The 14,301-nt window shown below is 36.8% G+C and overlaps 1 protein-coding gene across 1 annotated transcript in view; it reads right to left on the bottom strand.

Annotated features, from left to right (window-relative positions):
• Window positions 1-14,301, bottom strand: part of LOC111161922 (E3 ubiquitin-protein ligase HERC2) — a 232,403-nt gene that overhangs the window by 117,250 nt on the left and 100,852 nt on the right. Inside the window, exons 22-30 of the mRNA XM_022525994.1 lie at window positions 13,234-13,389; window positions 12,311-12,496; window positions 6,069-6,239; window positions 5,565-5,668; window positions 4,350-4,500; window positions 1,979-2,193; window positions 1,564-1,696; window positions 1,335-1,462; window positions 1,047-1,242 (exon numbers count right to left, since the gene is read on the bottom strand). Of these exons, the coding sequence (XP_022381702.1) occupies window positions 1,047-1,242; window positions 1,335-1,462; window positions 1,564-1,696; window positions 1,979-2,193; window positions 4,350-4,500; window positions 5,565-5,668; window positions 6,069-6,239; window positions 12,311-12,496; window positions 13,234-13,389 (1,440 nt within the window). The remainder of the gene's footprint in view (window positions 1-1,046; window positions 1,243-1,334; window positions 1,463-1,563; window positions 1,697-1,978; window positions 2,194-4,349; window positions 4,501-5,564; window positions 5,669-6,068; window positions 6,240-12,310; window positions 12,497-13,233; window positions 13,390-14,301) is intronic.

Below are 14,301 nucleotides of genomic sequence, written 5' to 3'. Positions count from 1 at the left end.
AGCATCTCTAGGATTTAGGCAAATTATTGTGGCTTAAGTGTTTGCTCAAGAACAATCAATTCAGGGAAAAAAAAAAAAATCAATTCAGGATAGTTTCTAACACAATTTAATCTTTCCTGACATCATTGTTCATAACATCCATCTAAAACTCAGTAATTAAAAAAAATTCAGTAACTCATGTTTAATAAGCTGATCTGTGAATAATTCAGTATAATTCATAAGAATACAATCAGAAATTTCTGTAGACATGTTTATAATCACAATTAACCAAGTTCCAAAGTATTTTATGTACTTATACTCAGATTCTGATTATTTAATACAAAGTCTTTTCCAGATCCCAGCAACTGTTTAGCTGCTTCCTGAAAATATTAGTAACTCTTCTAGCTATTTTTAAGACAATTCCCCATATATCAGAATACTCAGTATTTCCAAAGGAAGAACATTTCTTTACAAGAATGGCAAGATTAACTACAAAATTAAATGTTTCCATAAATCTCATTTACCAGGACAAGTGATTAAAAAAAAAAAAACAAAAAACTTCCTTTTCCCTATCAATTTAATAAAGCTTATAGTAGGGCGCCTGGGTGGCTCAGTGGGTTAAGCCGCTGCCTTCGGCTCAGGTCATGATCTCAGGGTCCTGGGATCGAGTCCTGCATAGGGCTCTCTGCTCAGCAGGGAGCCTGCTTCCCTCTCTCTCTCTCTCTCTCTGCCTGCCTCTCCGTCTACTTGTGATCTCTCTCTGTCAAATAAATAAATAAAATCTTTAAAAAAAAAAATAAAGCTTATAGTATTTACCTTCTTCAATAACAACTTACTAGGTACCAAATCATAACACCCTCAATCCCAAAGTTGCACCATTATCTGATGTCTTGGAAAAATAAGCAGGATCTATATATTTAATCATAAATACACATAACAAATATTATGGCAGTTGTGGAAATCCACATGTACTGAACAGCAGGGAAGAGCATCACTCAAATCACACTCAGTTATATATGGGCAAACCACACACCTTGACAGCACTTTCCTACCTTTTACATTCTTACCTCTCTTTTTCCTTCGTTCTCGAATTATCTTCTGAGCTATCCTCCTCCAACGGGGCAAAGAACTTAACAGTTTAAACTTGGACATTATAGAGAGATCATTACAAACTGCAGGTCTTAGTTCATTAAAGAGGAATCTCAAACGTTCGATGACTGGAGCACAGACTTCCTTGTAAGAACGACCCTGTTCTTGATGTGTCTACAATGTTAAATACGAAAAGACAACTTAACAACAAATATTTTACCAACAGTCTGCAAAGCACAGAAGACAGAGAATAAAAATATACTTACCTTAATGAGTGAGCATTTTGCCTGGTAGACAACTCTACAAACATCTACTACTGATTTAGGCAATGTTCTGTGCTTTACTTGCTCAATACCAAGTGTTCCTACATGAACTAAAGATAATGCCACGTGACCTGTAAAAACATTTTTAAAAAAAAGGGGCAGGGTAAGAATGAATGCATATTGGATGTTAGTCAAAAAATGCACAATATAGCTAAAATATCAAGCTTCATACCTAAATCTTCATGCTTTAAAAGGCAACATAACAGTAAGCGGCCAACCTCTTCCACAGGATGCTCAGGAGGAAATGTGATTGGTGTAGTCAAGTGGCACTGCCTACAATACCTCTCTATCTGACACAGAAAGTCCTGTAACAGAAACAGCTGGAGGTAACTTGAGAGCCATACTAACATGCCATCATGAATTCCAAACTACATGCCACAATTTCTGATGCATTTGCATTCAGCAATCCTTCTAAAACATCACTGGCATATTGCACTGAACCAACCTCCCTACCTCAAAACCCGCCCCACAAATAATATGTAAATAAATTAAGTCTGTGCTAAGCCAATCAAGGAACATGAAGGCATTCACACATCAATGTCTTAAGGTAAACCAAAGGACACTAAGTGCAGAAAGGCCTCACTCACCTTTACATTGTGATCCTGGATGTTATTATCAGCAATAGCTTGCAGGAATGCCTGGGAATGGTCGCCCAGGGCCCGTCTGTGGGAGCAAAGTCGGGACTTACTGGCAGGAGTGCCCCCAGGAGAGCTACAATGGTCCTCATCTTTCTCTTCATTGTAGCTATAGTGGATCTGGCTGGTCTGCAGGCCTCCAGAGAAGATGGATGACTGAAGCCACTCTAGAAAGTGCATATGAAAACATTAAAAAGAAACTTGATTGCACTATTCAGAAATAAATATTGAAATAAAAGATAAAGAAATGAATAGCTGATGTACAAGGAGAAATTTCATATCATTCATATTAAAGAGTCACATATAATATATTTTCAGAAACTGGCTTATAATTCCTGTATCTACAAGGAAACAGGTAACACTTCTTGTTCTTCACTACATCTTAAGCATGGTGTCAGAACTCAGTGTAATAGTTTCAGTACAACATTTACTTAGATACCTGGTCAAGCATGGAGCTGACAGATTCCACAGATACTGTGTGAAGACTGGGGCTTTGCATTCTAACAGGGAGAGCACGATTTGGGCAACATTTACAGAAGTAATCATTCAACTTGAACTGGGATAACTGCTACAAAGTACTACAGTAGGTATAGCATCAAGACCTCCACTATTCAAAGATTCAGTAGAGGATTTGCTGTGGAAGTGGCAACTGAGCTGAAATCTAGATAAAGACAAAAACACTGAGCATCCAGGTAGAAAAACAGCACAGGAGAAGAGATCTACAAAGAAAAACATGGTCAAGGCAGGCCACATTTCCCTAGAACATTAAACCAGTAACAAAAATGAGCAACTACTAGACATATAACACAGGATCTTAGTAAGACACAGATCCTTGGGAGGCTGGAGAGCCAGTGGACTATAAAGGAAACCTGTGTGTGGCATGGCCAGACCTTCATGAACATGTTATTCCTCAGTGCAAATGTGAATGCTCATTCTAACTGCTATAATAACTAGAGTAAAGGTTCACCAAAAAAATGAAAAGTCAGGTTGTACATTGCTACAAAGTTTTTTCAGTGACTTGTGTTATCAAAATAATCCTCTAAAACCCAAGCAATCAAATCTGGATATACTCAACATTCTTTTACTGGAAATTTGGATGTTAGAGCATTCAGGAGCATTCTCCAAAGTGCCACATTAATTCTAAAACACAAATCTGATCATGACCATCCCTGGTTCTCCACATTTAGAACTCTACCCCATCCCCTCAAAGATACTGCTGTAAAGGCATCTTCTGATGTCCTAGAGTGGATTAGGCCCCCTCCACTAGGGCCCACAGCACCTTCTGCTCTCCTCTACTCTGACTCTTCTCATTTCCCACCCTCCTTGCTGATTTAGAAGAAGCCTATCTTTCCCACAGTACAAGTCTTTGAGGGAAAGGATGAGTCTAACCCTCATCCTCTCCACCCTTAGAGGCTCTGGAGGCAGCAAAATGCCCAGCATGCACACCAAGAGCTTGCTCCAGATGGCTGAGCTGACCAGGTACCAAGTCCATCCTGCCCACCAGCCTTCTCTCCTGGCAGTGCACATATACAAGCAACTGGAAGCCCTGATTTTTTTTCAACAATGCCCCTCACACACATGTGTTTCTGCCCAGAAGGTTCACACATCCAGTTTGGTGGGACTCCCAATTTCATGATTCCTCCACCTTCATGGGCTTTCCTCCCCATCAGAACCACTTACAAATGTCTCTATTTTATCTTCTGTCACCCTGCGTACTGAATTATTATACTGTCTGGCTCATCATCACACAAAAAGCATCTAAAGGCAGAGATATGTTTAATTCTATGCCTAATACACTGAGCACCTAGCAAAGTAACTCATAAGTATTTACTCAATAGATGCTTGGCAGATGGTTGGTAGACAGAGAAATCTACAAATACACAAAGACAACTTTAATCCATTTACATGGAGAAATTTTATAACTTTCAGTGATTAAAAAGGTTGCAATCCTAATATATATTTGATTTGAGTCTAGTAAAAACACAATCCTCAAACAGAATGCTATTCCCAATAGAAAGAGCCAATCCATGTCACATGAGATGAGAGCCAAGTTGAGCCCATCTGTCACAGAAGGCAAAAAAGAGCAGGCACAGGATTGATCTTCCTATGCACCCGTTAATTTCCTCTGCTGCCATGGGTCATGAGAGTAAATGAAAACCATTAACATCTATTTCTATTTAATTGGTTAAGTCTCTTAGTTTCACTATCCTTATTTTTACTCACCAACAACTACGTTGATTCTTCATCTCCTATTCTAAACGGCACTTACGTCTCAGCTAAAATAACTTGCTAATCTGTTAGCAGAAAGCAAAATTTTTCTTACTGGCACATTCGATCTCAACTGGAGACAGCGGTGTGCTCATAGCTAAATAGGAAGCATGTAATCCGAGAAGCAGGCCCAGATTCCTCTCTGTGTCTATCAGAGGCGAAGAGAGACTTCCCAGATCTGGTATGGTAACAACTTCTTGGTCAGGCTTGGAAAGATAAATTTCATCATCAGTCTGAGAAAATAGGGTTAATTAAAAACATAAAACCAAAAAGAGCATCAGCTTATATCCCTAAATAAGACAAAGTTCCATCAGGAAGAGAACCATGTGCTCTAGACACCCTCTTTCTACATTCTATTATAGTGAGCTCATGCTGCTGCCAAAGTAACAGAAAATATAAACCACGCACACCTTACAAAGCAGACAGTAAACACACAGGTCTACTGGTGGTAAAACCAAAGCTCAGATAAACAAGTTAGTTAGAGAATTCCTTACAAAAATCAAGTAGAAGTTTCCAGAGTGACTGTATAACAATACTTCAGAAAATATACTGAATTGTTACATGCATAAAAAACCCCAAGAAAGACAAAAATATGACAAAGATTGCTGTGAGTAGTGAATTGTGACTACATAAGTGGAAGAAACATATTGATGCTACCAAAAAGGAAACCCAATCAGAAAGAGTTCAAATGAAAATAAACTTTGCTAGTCATACCAGATAATAATTCACAAGCAAAGTCAATCTTTCCCTTCATGAATGCTTTAAGTACTACTACCCATGTGGCACTTAATAAATTTTATTACTTCTGGATCCATACCTGGAAAACCAATCCCAATATATAAATTCCAAAGGTCATACATATATAGGACACATTTCTATTCTAAAGAATTATGCTATTAGATAGTTCTTCCCAAAAAATGTATCTCAAGATGGTAAGCCATTTCAAATTTCTACATAACCTTATAATGAAATTGTGAAGACCAAAGGTTAATAACCACTTTTTTGTGTGTGGAAAATTGTCCACATTTCTTATAATTTAACAATTTTTTAAATAATTTTTCGAGACCAGTCCTTCATAAATCTTAACATGAATAAATGTAAAATAAAAAAAAAAAAAACCTCTAAAGGATCTTCACTTGTGTCACTTAATGACATCTACCCCACCAAAAGGCTCAGCTATCAGTACTTCAGGACAAAAACCACCTATCACAAATATACAGGGAGGGTCTGCCCTGATGTCCACCATGATGCCTACTGCACTCAGCCTCACCTCCAGATACTGGCCAACGCAGAAGGCGTGCATCGATTCCCGAGTGTCTTCAAACTGCAAAGCAGCTTCCAAAGCTACCACTGGATCTTCCCCTGCAAACTGAGCTAAAACAAAAAAGGAAAAAAGCATCATTACTTCAGTGCAATTTACCTAGACACCTATAGTAGAAATGTCAAGTAGGAAATAGATCAGGCTGGTTAACTCCAATGTGAGGGTTACCAAAGTATAATGATCTTTCACCCTCTCCCAGAGCTGCTTGGGCCAACTCAGACTTGAAACAAGTTCCAACAAGTGTTGAAACAAACACACACAAAAAAATGCATAATGATGAGAAATTCTTCAAATGTGCTTGAATTCACTGACAGGATAGACACCAAAGTTACCAGCAGATTAAAAGGTGTGGGGGCTGGAACAATACTCAACTCATCACTTAAGGGCCAAATGCTCTGCTCAAAATGGCACATGGTACAACTTTTAACCATGAAGTGGAAAGTGAGGCCTTACCAAGAATACTATTTCCTGTTAATGACTGTGTCTGGAAGTCCTTTATATCATACACTTTCCCGTCAATCACTGTCCAGAAGCCTCCATCTTTATTGTGGTTCTCCAAATCAGCTTTACGTATCTGTGTCACCTCCTCATTATTTCTACAGTTCTGACCTGTAAAAAATGACTCTGTATATACAGAAACCAAAATCAATGAATCAATAGATCAACAGATAAAACCACTAGAACAAATCATGCAAAAGAACTACAAAGGGAACTAGACAAATCCATAAACATAATGGGAGATTAACATACCTCTTGCTATAACTAATACCACAAACAAAAATTCACTAAAGATATGGAATGATTTATAACAAAACAACATCACCTGAGTGGTATGAATAACAAATCTGACCATATACCAAGCAATAAAGCAAATCTTAAAAATTTTAAAGAAATAAAGCTACAGAGCATATACACTGACTACAATGCAGTTAAATTATAAATAGGTAACAAAAATAAAATAAAAATTCTCTATTTGAAAATTATGAAATTATGAAATAAAATTCCCAGAAAAAAATCATTATGGAAAAAAAATACAATGGATGATAATGAAAATACTATAGATCAACACATACAGCTAAATATATGTTTGAGGACATTTACACTTTTAAATATATGTAATCAGAAAAAGGAAAATCTAAAAAGCAAATAAATTAGTAAATATCAAATCAGTAAAATTTTATGAATTCATAATGGGATGAAAGAAAGGAGAGGGAAGGGAAGGGAAAAAATAAAGGAAGGGAGGGAGAGAGGCAGGAGGGAAGTAGGAAATCTCCTCGGTCACTTTTAGAGTATTAAGACACTAACTCAATATTTGAAAAATAATAAATGGAGGTGACTGAGGAGGAGAATCAAGTTAGGATCATGTCCTAGCTGTGCAAATTGTACCTCATGCTAACCAAACAGCTGAGGCCAAGGTTACTAAGGGATGTTATAGAGGACAGACTGTATATGAACTCCATGGTCCATCTGAACTGAAGGTGGGGTCACCCTGACTCACAGGCCTTGGAAGCAATGAAACAAGAAGCACACAGCATGATGACCTCAGACATACTCTAACCAAAACTGAATCCAAATCTGCATCCAAATCTCATCAACCCTATACATATAATCAGCTGTTCAGAGAGAGTGTAACTGATAGACATTAGACTAGAAAAAAGAGAGGGCAATCAACCAAATTCAGAAAATGTACAATTCTCCAGAACAAATGCCCTATTTAACAAATAAATAGTATGACCAAAGAGAAGGCGAGAAAAGCCTAGAGATATACTGTTAATGGAAAAGGAGAGTCAAGGCATATCTACTAAATGTAACATACAAAACATGTTTAGATCGGGATTCAAAAATAAATAAATAAATAAAAAGGCATTTTTACATAATCCAAGAAAACTGAACATGGACTCCATGTAACATTAAGGAATCATTATTAATTTTGGACAGAAAATGACATTATGGTTTCCTTACTAAAAAAAGTTCTGTTCATTAACAGGTATTACCTGTCAAAATGTTTTAAAGAGATATGCTTTAAAATGATTCAACTATTCATTCAATAAATCAATAAGATAAGTGCAGGAGAGGCTAATAATGGGAGTATTTCTAAATCCAGGTTCATTATCCTATTCTGCCTACTTTTATCTGTGTTCTCATAGTGATACTACACATTTCTCTAAAAGTCAGAAAAATATCAGATTAAACCTTAAGAAAGAAGAAATAATAAAGACCAGTGTGGCATCAGCATAAAGACAGACATTTAGATCAATGGAATAGAATACAGAGCTCAGACATAAATCCTCACATATATGTATGGTCAAATGATTTCATACAAGAGTGCCAAAACCATTCAATGGGGAAAGGACAATCTTTTCCATAAATGGCACTAGGATAACTGAATATCCAAGTGCAAACAAGTAAAGTTGGACCCTTACCTTACACTATACACAAAAATTAACTCAAAATAGATCAAAGAGCTAAATAAAGAGCTAAAACTACAAAATATCAAACTCTTAGAAAAAAAAAACAGGAGAAAACTTTCATACATAGGATTTGGCAATGATGTCTTAGACAAGACACCAAAAGCAAAGGCAACAAAAGAAAAAATAGGTGACTTGGACTTCATCAAAATAAACATCACAGGACACTATCAACAAGATGAAAAGTCAACCCATGCGTAGAAGAAAATAGGTGCAAATCATATATATCCAAAATTTATAACAAACTATAACAAACTCCTACAACTCAATAACAATAAAACCTGATTCAAAAATAGGAAAAACACTTGAATAGACATTTCTCCAAAGATATGCAAATAGCCAATAAGCACAAAAACAAATGTAGAATATCACTAACCATTAAGGAAAATCACATCAAAACTACAATGTTTTCATCACATTAGGATGGCTATTATCAACAAAACCAAAAAAAAGGGGCACCTGGGCTCAGTCGTTAAGCATCTGCCTTTGGCTCAGGTCATGATCCCAGGGTGCTGGGGTCAAGGCCCACATCAGGCTCCCTGCTCGGTGGGAAGCCTGCTTCTCCCTCTCCCACTCCCCCTGCTTGTGCTCCCTCTCTCTCTGTCAAATAAATCAATAATCTCCAAAAAATAAAAAATAAAAAAAATAAAGTATTGTCAAGGATGTGAAAAATTAGAACCCTTTCTTGTACCTTACTTATGGGAATGTAAAATGGAATAGTGACTATGGAAAACATTATGGTGAGGTTCCTCAAGAAGTTAAACATAGAATTACCATATGACTCAGCAATTCCACTTTTGGCTGCATACCCAAAAGAAGTGAAAGCAGGGATTCAGAAAGACATTTGCACACCCATGTTCATAAAAGCATTAGTCACACCAGTCAAAAGGTGGAAACAATGCAAGTGTCCATCAACAACTGACTGGTTAAACCATTTCATTTGAAATATTATGAAATATATGAAATATTATGAAATATATGAAATATTATTCAGCCTTAAGAAGGAAGGAAATTCTGACATATGCTACAGATGAGCCTTGAAGACATGCTAAGTAAAATAAACCCATTACCAAAGAACAAATACCATATGATTGCACTTACATGACTTACCTAGAGTAATTAAATTCATAGAAACAGAAAGTTGAATGGTGGTTGTCAAGGGCTGAGGGGGAGTGGAGAACAGGGAGTTAGTGTTTAAAGGGTACAGAGTTTCAGTTAGGGGAGATAAAAACGTTTTGAAGCTGGATGATGGTTGCACAATAATGTGAATGTACCTAATGCCATAGAAATGAAAACTTAAAAATAGTTAAAATGATAAGCTTCATGTTATGTATATTCTACCATAGTTTAAAAAAAAAAAAAAAAGTTGGGTTTCCACTCTACCTCACTGCCCCCAAATCAAGAGAAATTTTTCACAAAGAACACTACAGATCAAGATGACTACCAGGCAAATTCCACCAATCTTACACATACCCTTCTCAAAAAAAGAAAAGCAAAGAACATTCTCTAACTAACTCTAAGAGATTAACATAACCTGCCTTATCAAAATTTGAATGTCAGTTATACTTTTGTACTACTGAATACATCAGCTTTTCCCAATTAGCTACCATTCTCAACTGACAGATCATAACAGAAATTAAAAGAGATTGCATGGGAAACTGTCATGTTCCTAAATTATAGCTTGTTTGTTAGTGGAGGGGTGATTATCAGCAACCTACATACAGGGCATTAAAAGAAAAGAAAATTACAATTCACAAACACAGATGCAAACTGTTGGGAAAAAAAACAAAAACAAATAAACCAGGGCCAGCAATGTATATTAATATGAACAATACAATGTAACCTAAGTAGTTTTATTCCAGAAATGGAAGGGTGATTTAACTTTTGAAAAATCAATAATTCACAAGTTAATAGAAAAAAAGAGGAAAAATTACAGATCACTGAGATGCAAAAAAGCATTTGATGAAATCTAGTATCCATTCACAATTAAAACCTCTATACAAAACAGAATAAAAGAGAACATCCTTAATATTTAAAGAAAGCCCTTAACAAACTTCATACTTCATGTGTGAAATCTGGAAAGCTTTTCTTCTGCTCCTAACAAGACAAGACAACCCACTATCATAATTTCCACTCAACAATGCACTAGAGGGTGCTAGCAAGTGCTGAAGTCACAGGGGGAAGCTGCAAGATCAGAAACAAACACAGGCAAAGACACTCAACTAACAAAAGTGGTACTCCCAAAGAGTGACCAAGGACAGTCCTTTCACCCAAAAGTGCTGGGTGAAAATTCTGATAAATCACAAAAGTGCTGGTATGATGACCCTAGGAAAAAACGCCTATGGAAAAAATGACATCTGACTTCTTAGCGCAGAGGTGGAACAGTGAGAACTCTCATACTTAATGGAGATGAAAATCAGCACAATCACTATGGAAACCTATGGCATTCCATACTAAAGCATACCCTACAAACCACCAAGAAACAGACATAAGAATGCTTAAACAACTAAATTGTTAAGGGGTACATCCCTGTACAACAAAATGATAAAGAGAAGCAGAGGAGCAGCAACTACACAAGACCAGAGAGGGGAATCTTTCAGGAGATGGTCCTGCCAACATTTCATTTCTTCATTTGGATGAATGTTAAATGATTTTCTCTGTGATCAATCACAAGAGCTATTTTCTGTACTTTTGAGTGTGTGTTACATTTCACAATTTACTAAAACGTTTTTAAATGAGTGAGTTTGAACTACTAATTGGATTAAATGCCCTCAACCATACAGAAGGTAGAAAAAAGTAACATTTAAATTCACAAAAGTAGAAGAATGGTGCTTAAAATATTGGTGATATAAAAAATTAAAAACTATGCTCAATATCCTAATGTTATTTTCTTCACCACACTTGTTACTTTTTATCTGAAGCTCCTATGATACAAGATGACAGTTTACAATGGGAGAAGAAAAAGCCCACCTTGCTTGAGCTTTCCTATAAAATCAAAGTTGGACCCCAATTTCAACTGTATTTTATGAGTCCAGGAAGTCAGAACCATATACAGTATGGTAACATAGACTTAGATTCAAAAATGTCAAAGCTAGATACCTTGAGAAGACAAGTTCTATTCCAATTTGGTAAGCATTATAGACCACACCTATAGGGAAGTGGTCAGCTGACTATGGGAATTCCATAACTCAGTAATGTCAGATAGAAATGAGTTTAGAAAGTCATCCCATATCAATGTCTGCCTCCAAAGCTGGACCACATCTAATCATTTCAATAGTAACTTCTGGAGACACCACCCAAGAAAGGGCTTTCCGGAACTTTCTAAAATAGTTCATTTCTGAAAGTAACAACCATTATTAAGAGAAAAATATTTCTTTTTTTTTTTTTTTAAGATTTTATTTATTTATTTGACAGAGGGAGAGATCACAAGTAGGCAGAGAGGCAGGCAGAGAAGGAGGGGTGGGGGGGAGCAGGCTCCCCACTGAGCAGAGAGCCCAATGCGGCGCTCAATCCCAGGACCCTGAGACCATGACCTGAGCCGAAGGCAGAGGCTTAACCCACTGAGCCACCCAGGTGCCCAAGAGAAAAGTATTTCTTAAATATAACTTAAATCTCTTCTGATTTGGATTATCTTCATTTTCTACTTACACTGCCATCAATGAAAATGGCAAATAATTGGTCTCTCTTTGTGAAGTATTCTTTTAAGTTTGTTTTTTTTTAAGATTATTTATTATTTATTTGACAGGCAGAGATTGCAAGAAAGGCAGGCAGAGAGAGAGAGAGGAGGAAGCAGGCTCCCCACTGAGCAGAGAGCCCGATGCGGGGCTCGATCCCAGGACAGTGGGATCATGACCTGAGCTGAAGGCAGAGGCTTTAACCCACTGAGCCACCCAGGCGCCCTGTGAAGTATTCTTTTAAATAAAAAGGCAAGAATAGGTTAGATTAAGATAAAACTTTTCTGAATAGAAGTTCTTTTTTTTTTTTTTTAAGATTTTATTTATTTTTTTGTCAGAGAGAGAGGGAGAGAGAGAGAGAGAGAGCACGCGCGCGCGCACAAGCAGGGGGAGCAGCAGGCAGAGAGAGAAATAGGCTCCCCGCTGAGCAAGGAACCAGATGTGGACTCGATCCCAGGACCCTGGGATCATGACCTGAGCTGAAAGCAAATACTTAACTACTGAGCTACCCTGTGTCCCCTGAATAGAAGTTCTGTAAGTTAAGATGCCATACCCATGATGCCAGGCCAGGCTAATTCTTCATGGTCATCCCTTTCCTTTCCCGGTGCCAGATGGTTGAACCGATCCAGATGTTCTAACAAGCCACCCAGCAAAGGGACAGCTCCAGCCTCCTGCATGAGACCAGCATTTTTACTGAGCAGAAGCACTATAGAAACTACTAGTTCTGGAAGGAGAACACCTACATTTTAAAAGAAAGGAAAAAAGGTTTAAGATTTAAATATAAATAAATAAATATAAAAATAAATATAAATATAAGATATATTAAATATAATATATCCTATTAAACCACTTCATAAGCTCATTCTGTTTTTAAATTCTGATAAATCACAAAATAAGGAATGCTTGACTTTTAGTGTATTTCTACAGGATTATTTTATCTTTCATCTTGAAAGAACAGATAAAGGTATCAAACAAAACCCTCCGAGTTACAAGAATGCTTTCCAAAAACAGTTTCAACAGAAGTATTAACTAGAGTCTTTTATTCAGAAAATTAAGGTTTCCAGAAAACTAAGTTTACTATCAGAAAAAAAGCACTCAATAATAATGCTCTACTGTCACAAAATTAACTTGAAAATATATTAAGCAACAAAGGAATTTATTAAGGTCCTGAAAGGAGCAACTGACTTCTATGGTGCTGAAATAAAATTAGACAATTCCTAATGGCCTCATTATTGAAATGTTAATAATGGTGGTATGACTCTAAATCACCGATTACATTTATATTGACACAATTCCTGCACCAGGTCGCTTAACAACAGAATCGTCAGCAAGTGAAAAAACAAAAGGAGAAAGGCCAACAGGACTAGAAAATGTATGGGGCAAAGTCATTCAGGTTTATCAGGAAAGGATAAACTTGAAGTCTCATCAATCTCCGAAAATAAATACATGTCTAAAGGGAGGATATAAAAAAGGTACCAGTAAAGTCCCCTTCCACAATGCAGGCCACCTCTGCAAAGTGCCGCCAGCTGGTGGAAGCAATGCTGGCTGCCACAGGCAGTATATCACCAATGTGTGTGCACAAAAGGGCTGTGTACTTCTTCAGTAACGAACCGACACCCATAAGCTCAGGACCTCAAAGAAAGATTAAAAATTTAACATTTTTACCTTTAAAATTTACTTTGTAAATAAACTGCATTGATTCAATATTCTACCCTCATCTATACACCTTTTACTTATAATAATTATCTCAAACAGAAGCTATTAAACCTTAATCCCTGGCTCTTTTTATATCACATAGTTTGAGAAACAAGTGAATTTGGTTGTCAATTTTTATACACTGTACTACATAATACCTAGAAACTTTGGGTGTATAAATACTAAAGTCATAATTTATAGATTTTTAAAATCTTATATCCAATACATACAAACATTATCAAATTTCAAGTCTTAACACTTGGAAAGTACTCCCAATGAACAGTTAGGCATTTTTCAATCTCACAAAATCTTTTAACTTTTCTTCCTACATGGCTCTTAATGGCTTTTCAGCCCCTGTGACTTTATGTCTTTGAGATGGGCACCTCTTTCAGACTCTAAGTTTATCTATTTCAACCTGAAATTTTCTATCATCTACAAATGCCTAACTCTTTCAGGAACTAAAATATTTCAAACAATGGTGCCTGGGTGGCTCAGTCGTTAAAATATTTCAAACAAAAGCAACAGACCTTTCCATCCTTAACAGAGAAAGCCAACTTATGGAGAGCCACCTACTTCCTTTAAAGCTTATGGAAAATACTCTCCTCTATGTCATGCACAGAGCTGAGCACTTACATATCATCCTATTTTAATCCTCATAGGCACCCTCAGATGTAATTGCAATTCCACAGATGAGCAACATACAGCACCCAGGAAACTTGGGCCCATGTCCAGCAGCTAATAAACCAGCTATAACTGAGACCCAGTCTTCCTCCAATGCTGATTCATTCCATGCATCACACCTACCTGGCCTTCCAGTGTGACATACCAATACTGTTGCTAGTTGGTTCT

The sequence above is a fragment of the Enhydra lutris genome, unplaced genomic scaffold (assembly GCF_002288905.1).
Source record: "Enhydra lutris kenyoni isolate GAN:26980312 unplaced genomic scaffold, ASM228890v2 scaffoldscaffold87, whole genome shotgun sequence".
NCBI lineage: Eukaryota > Metazoa > Chordata > Mammalia > Carnivora > Mustelidae > Enhydra > Enhydra lutris.
This window is presented reverse-complemented; position numbering and strand designations above follow the sequence as displayed.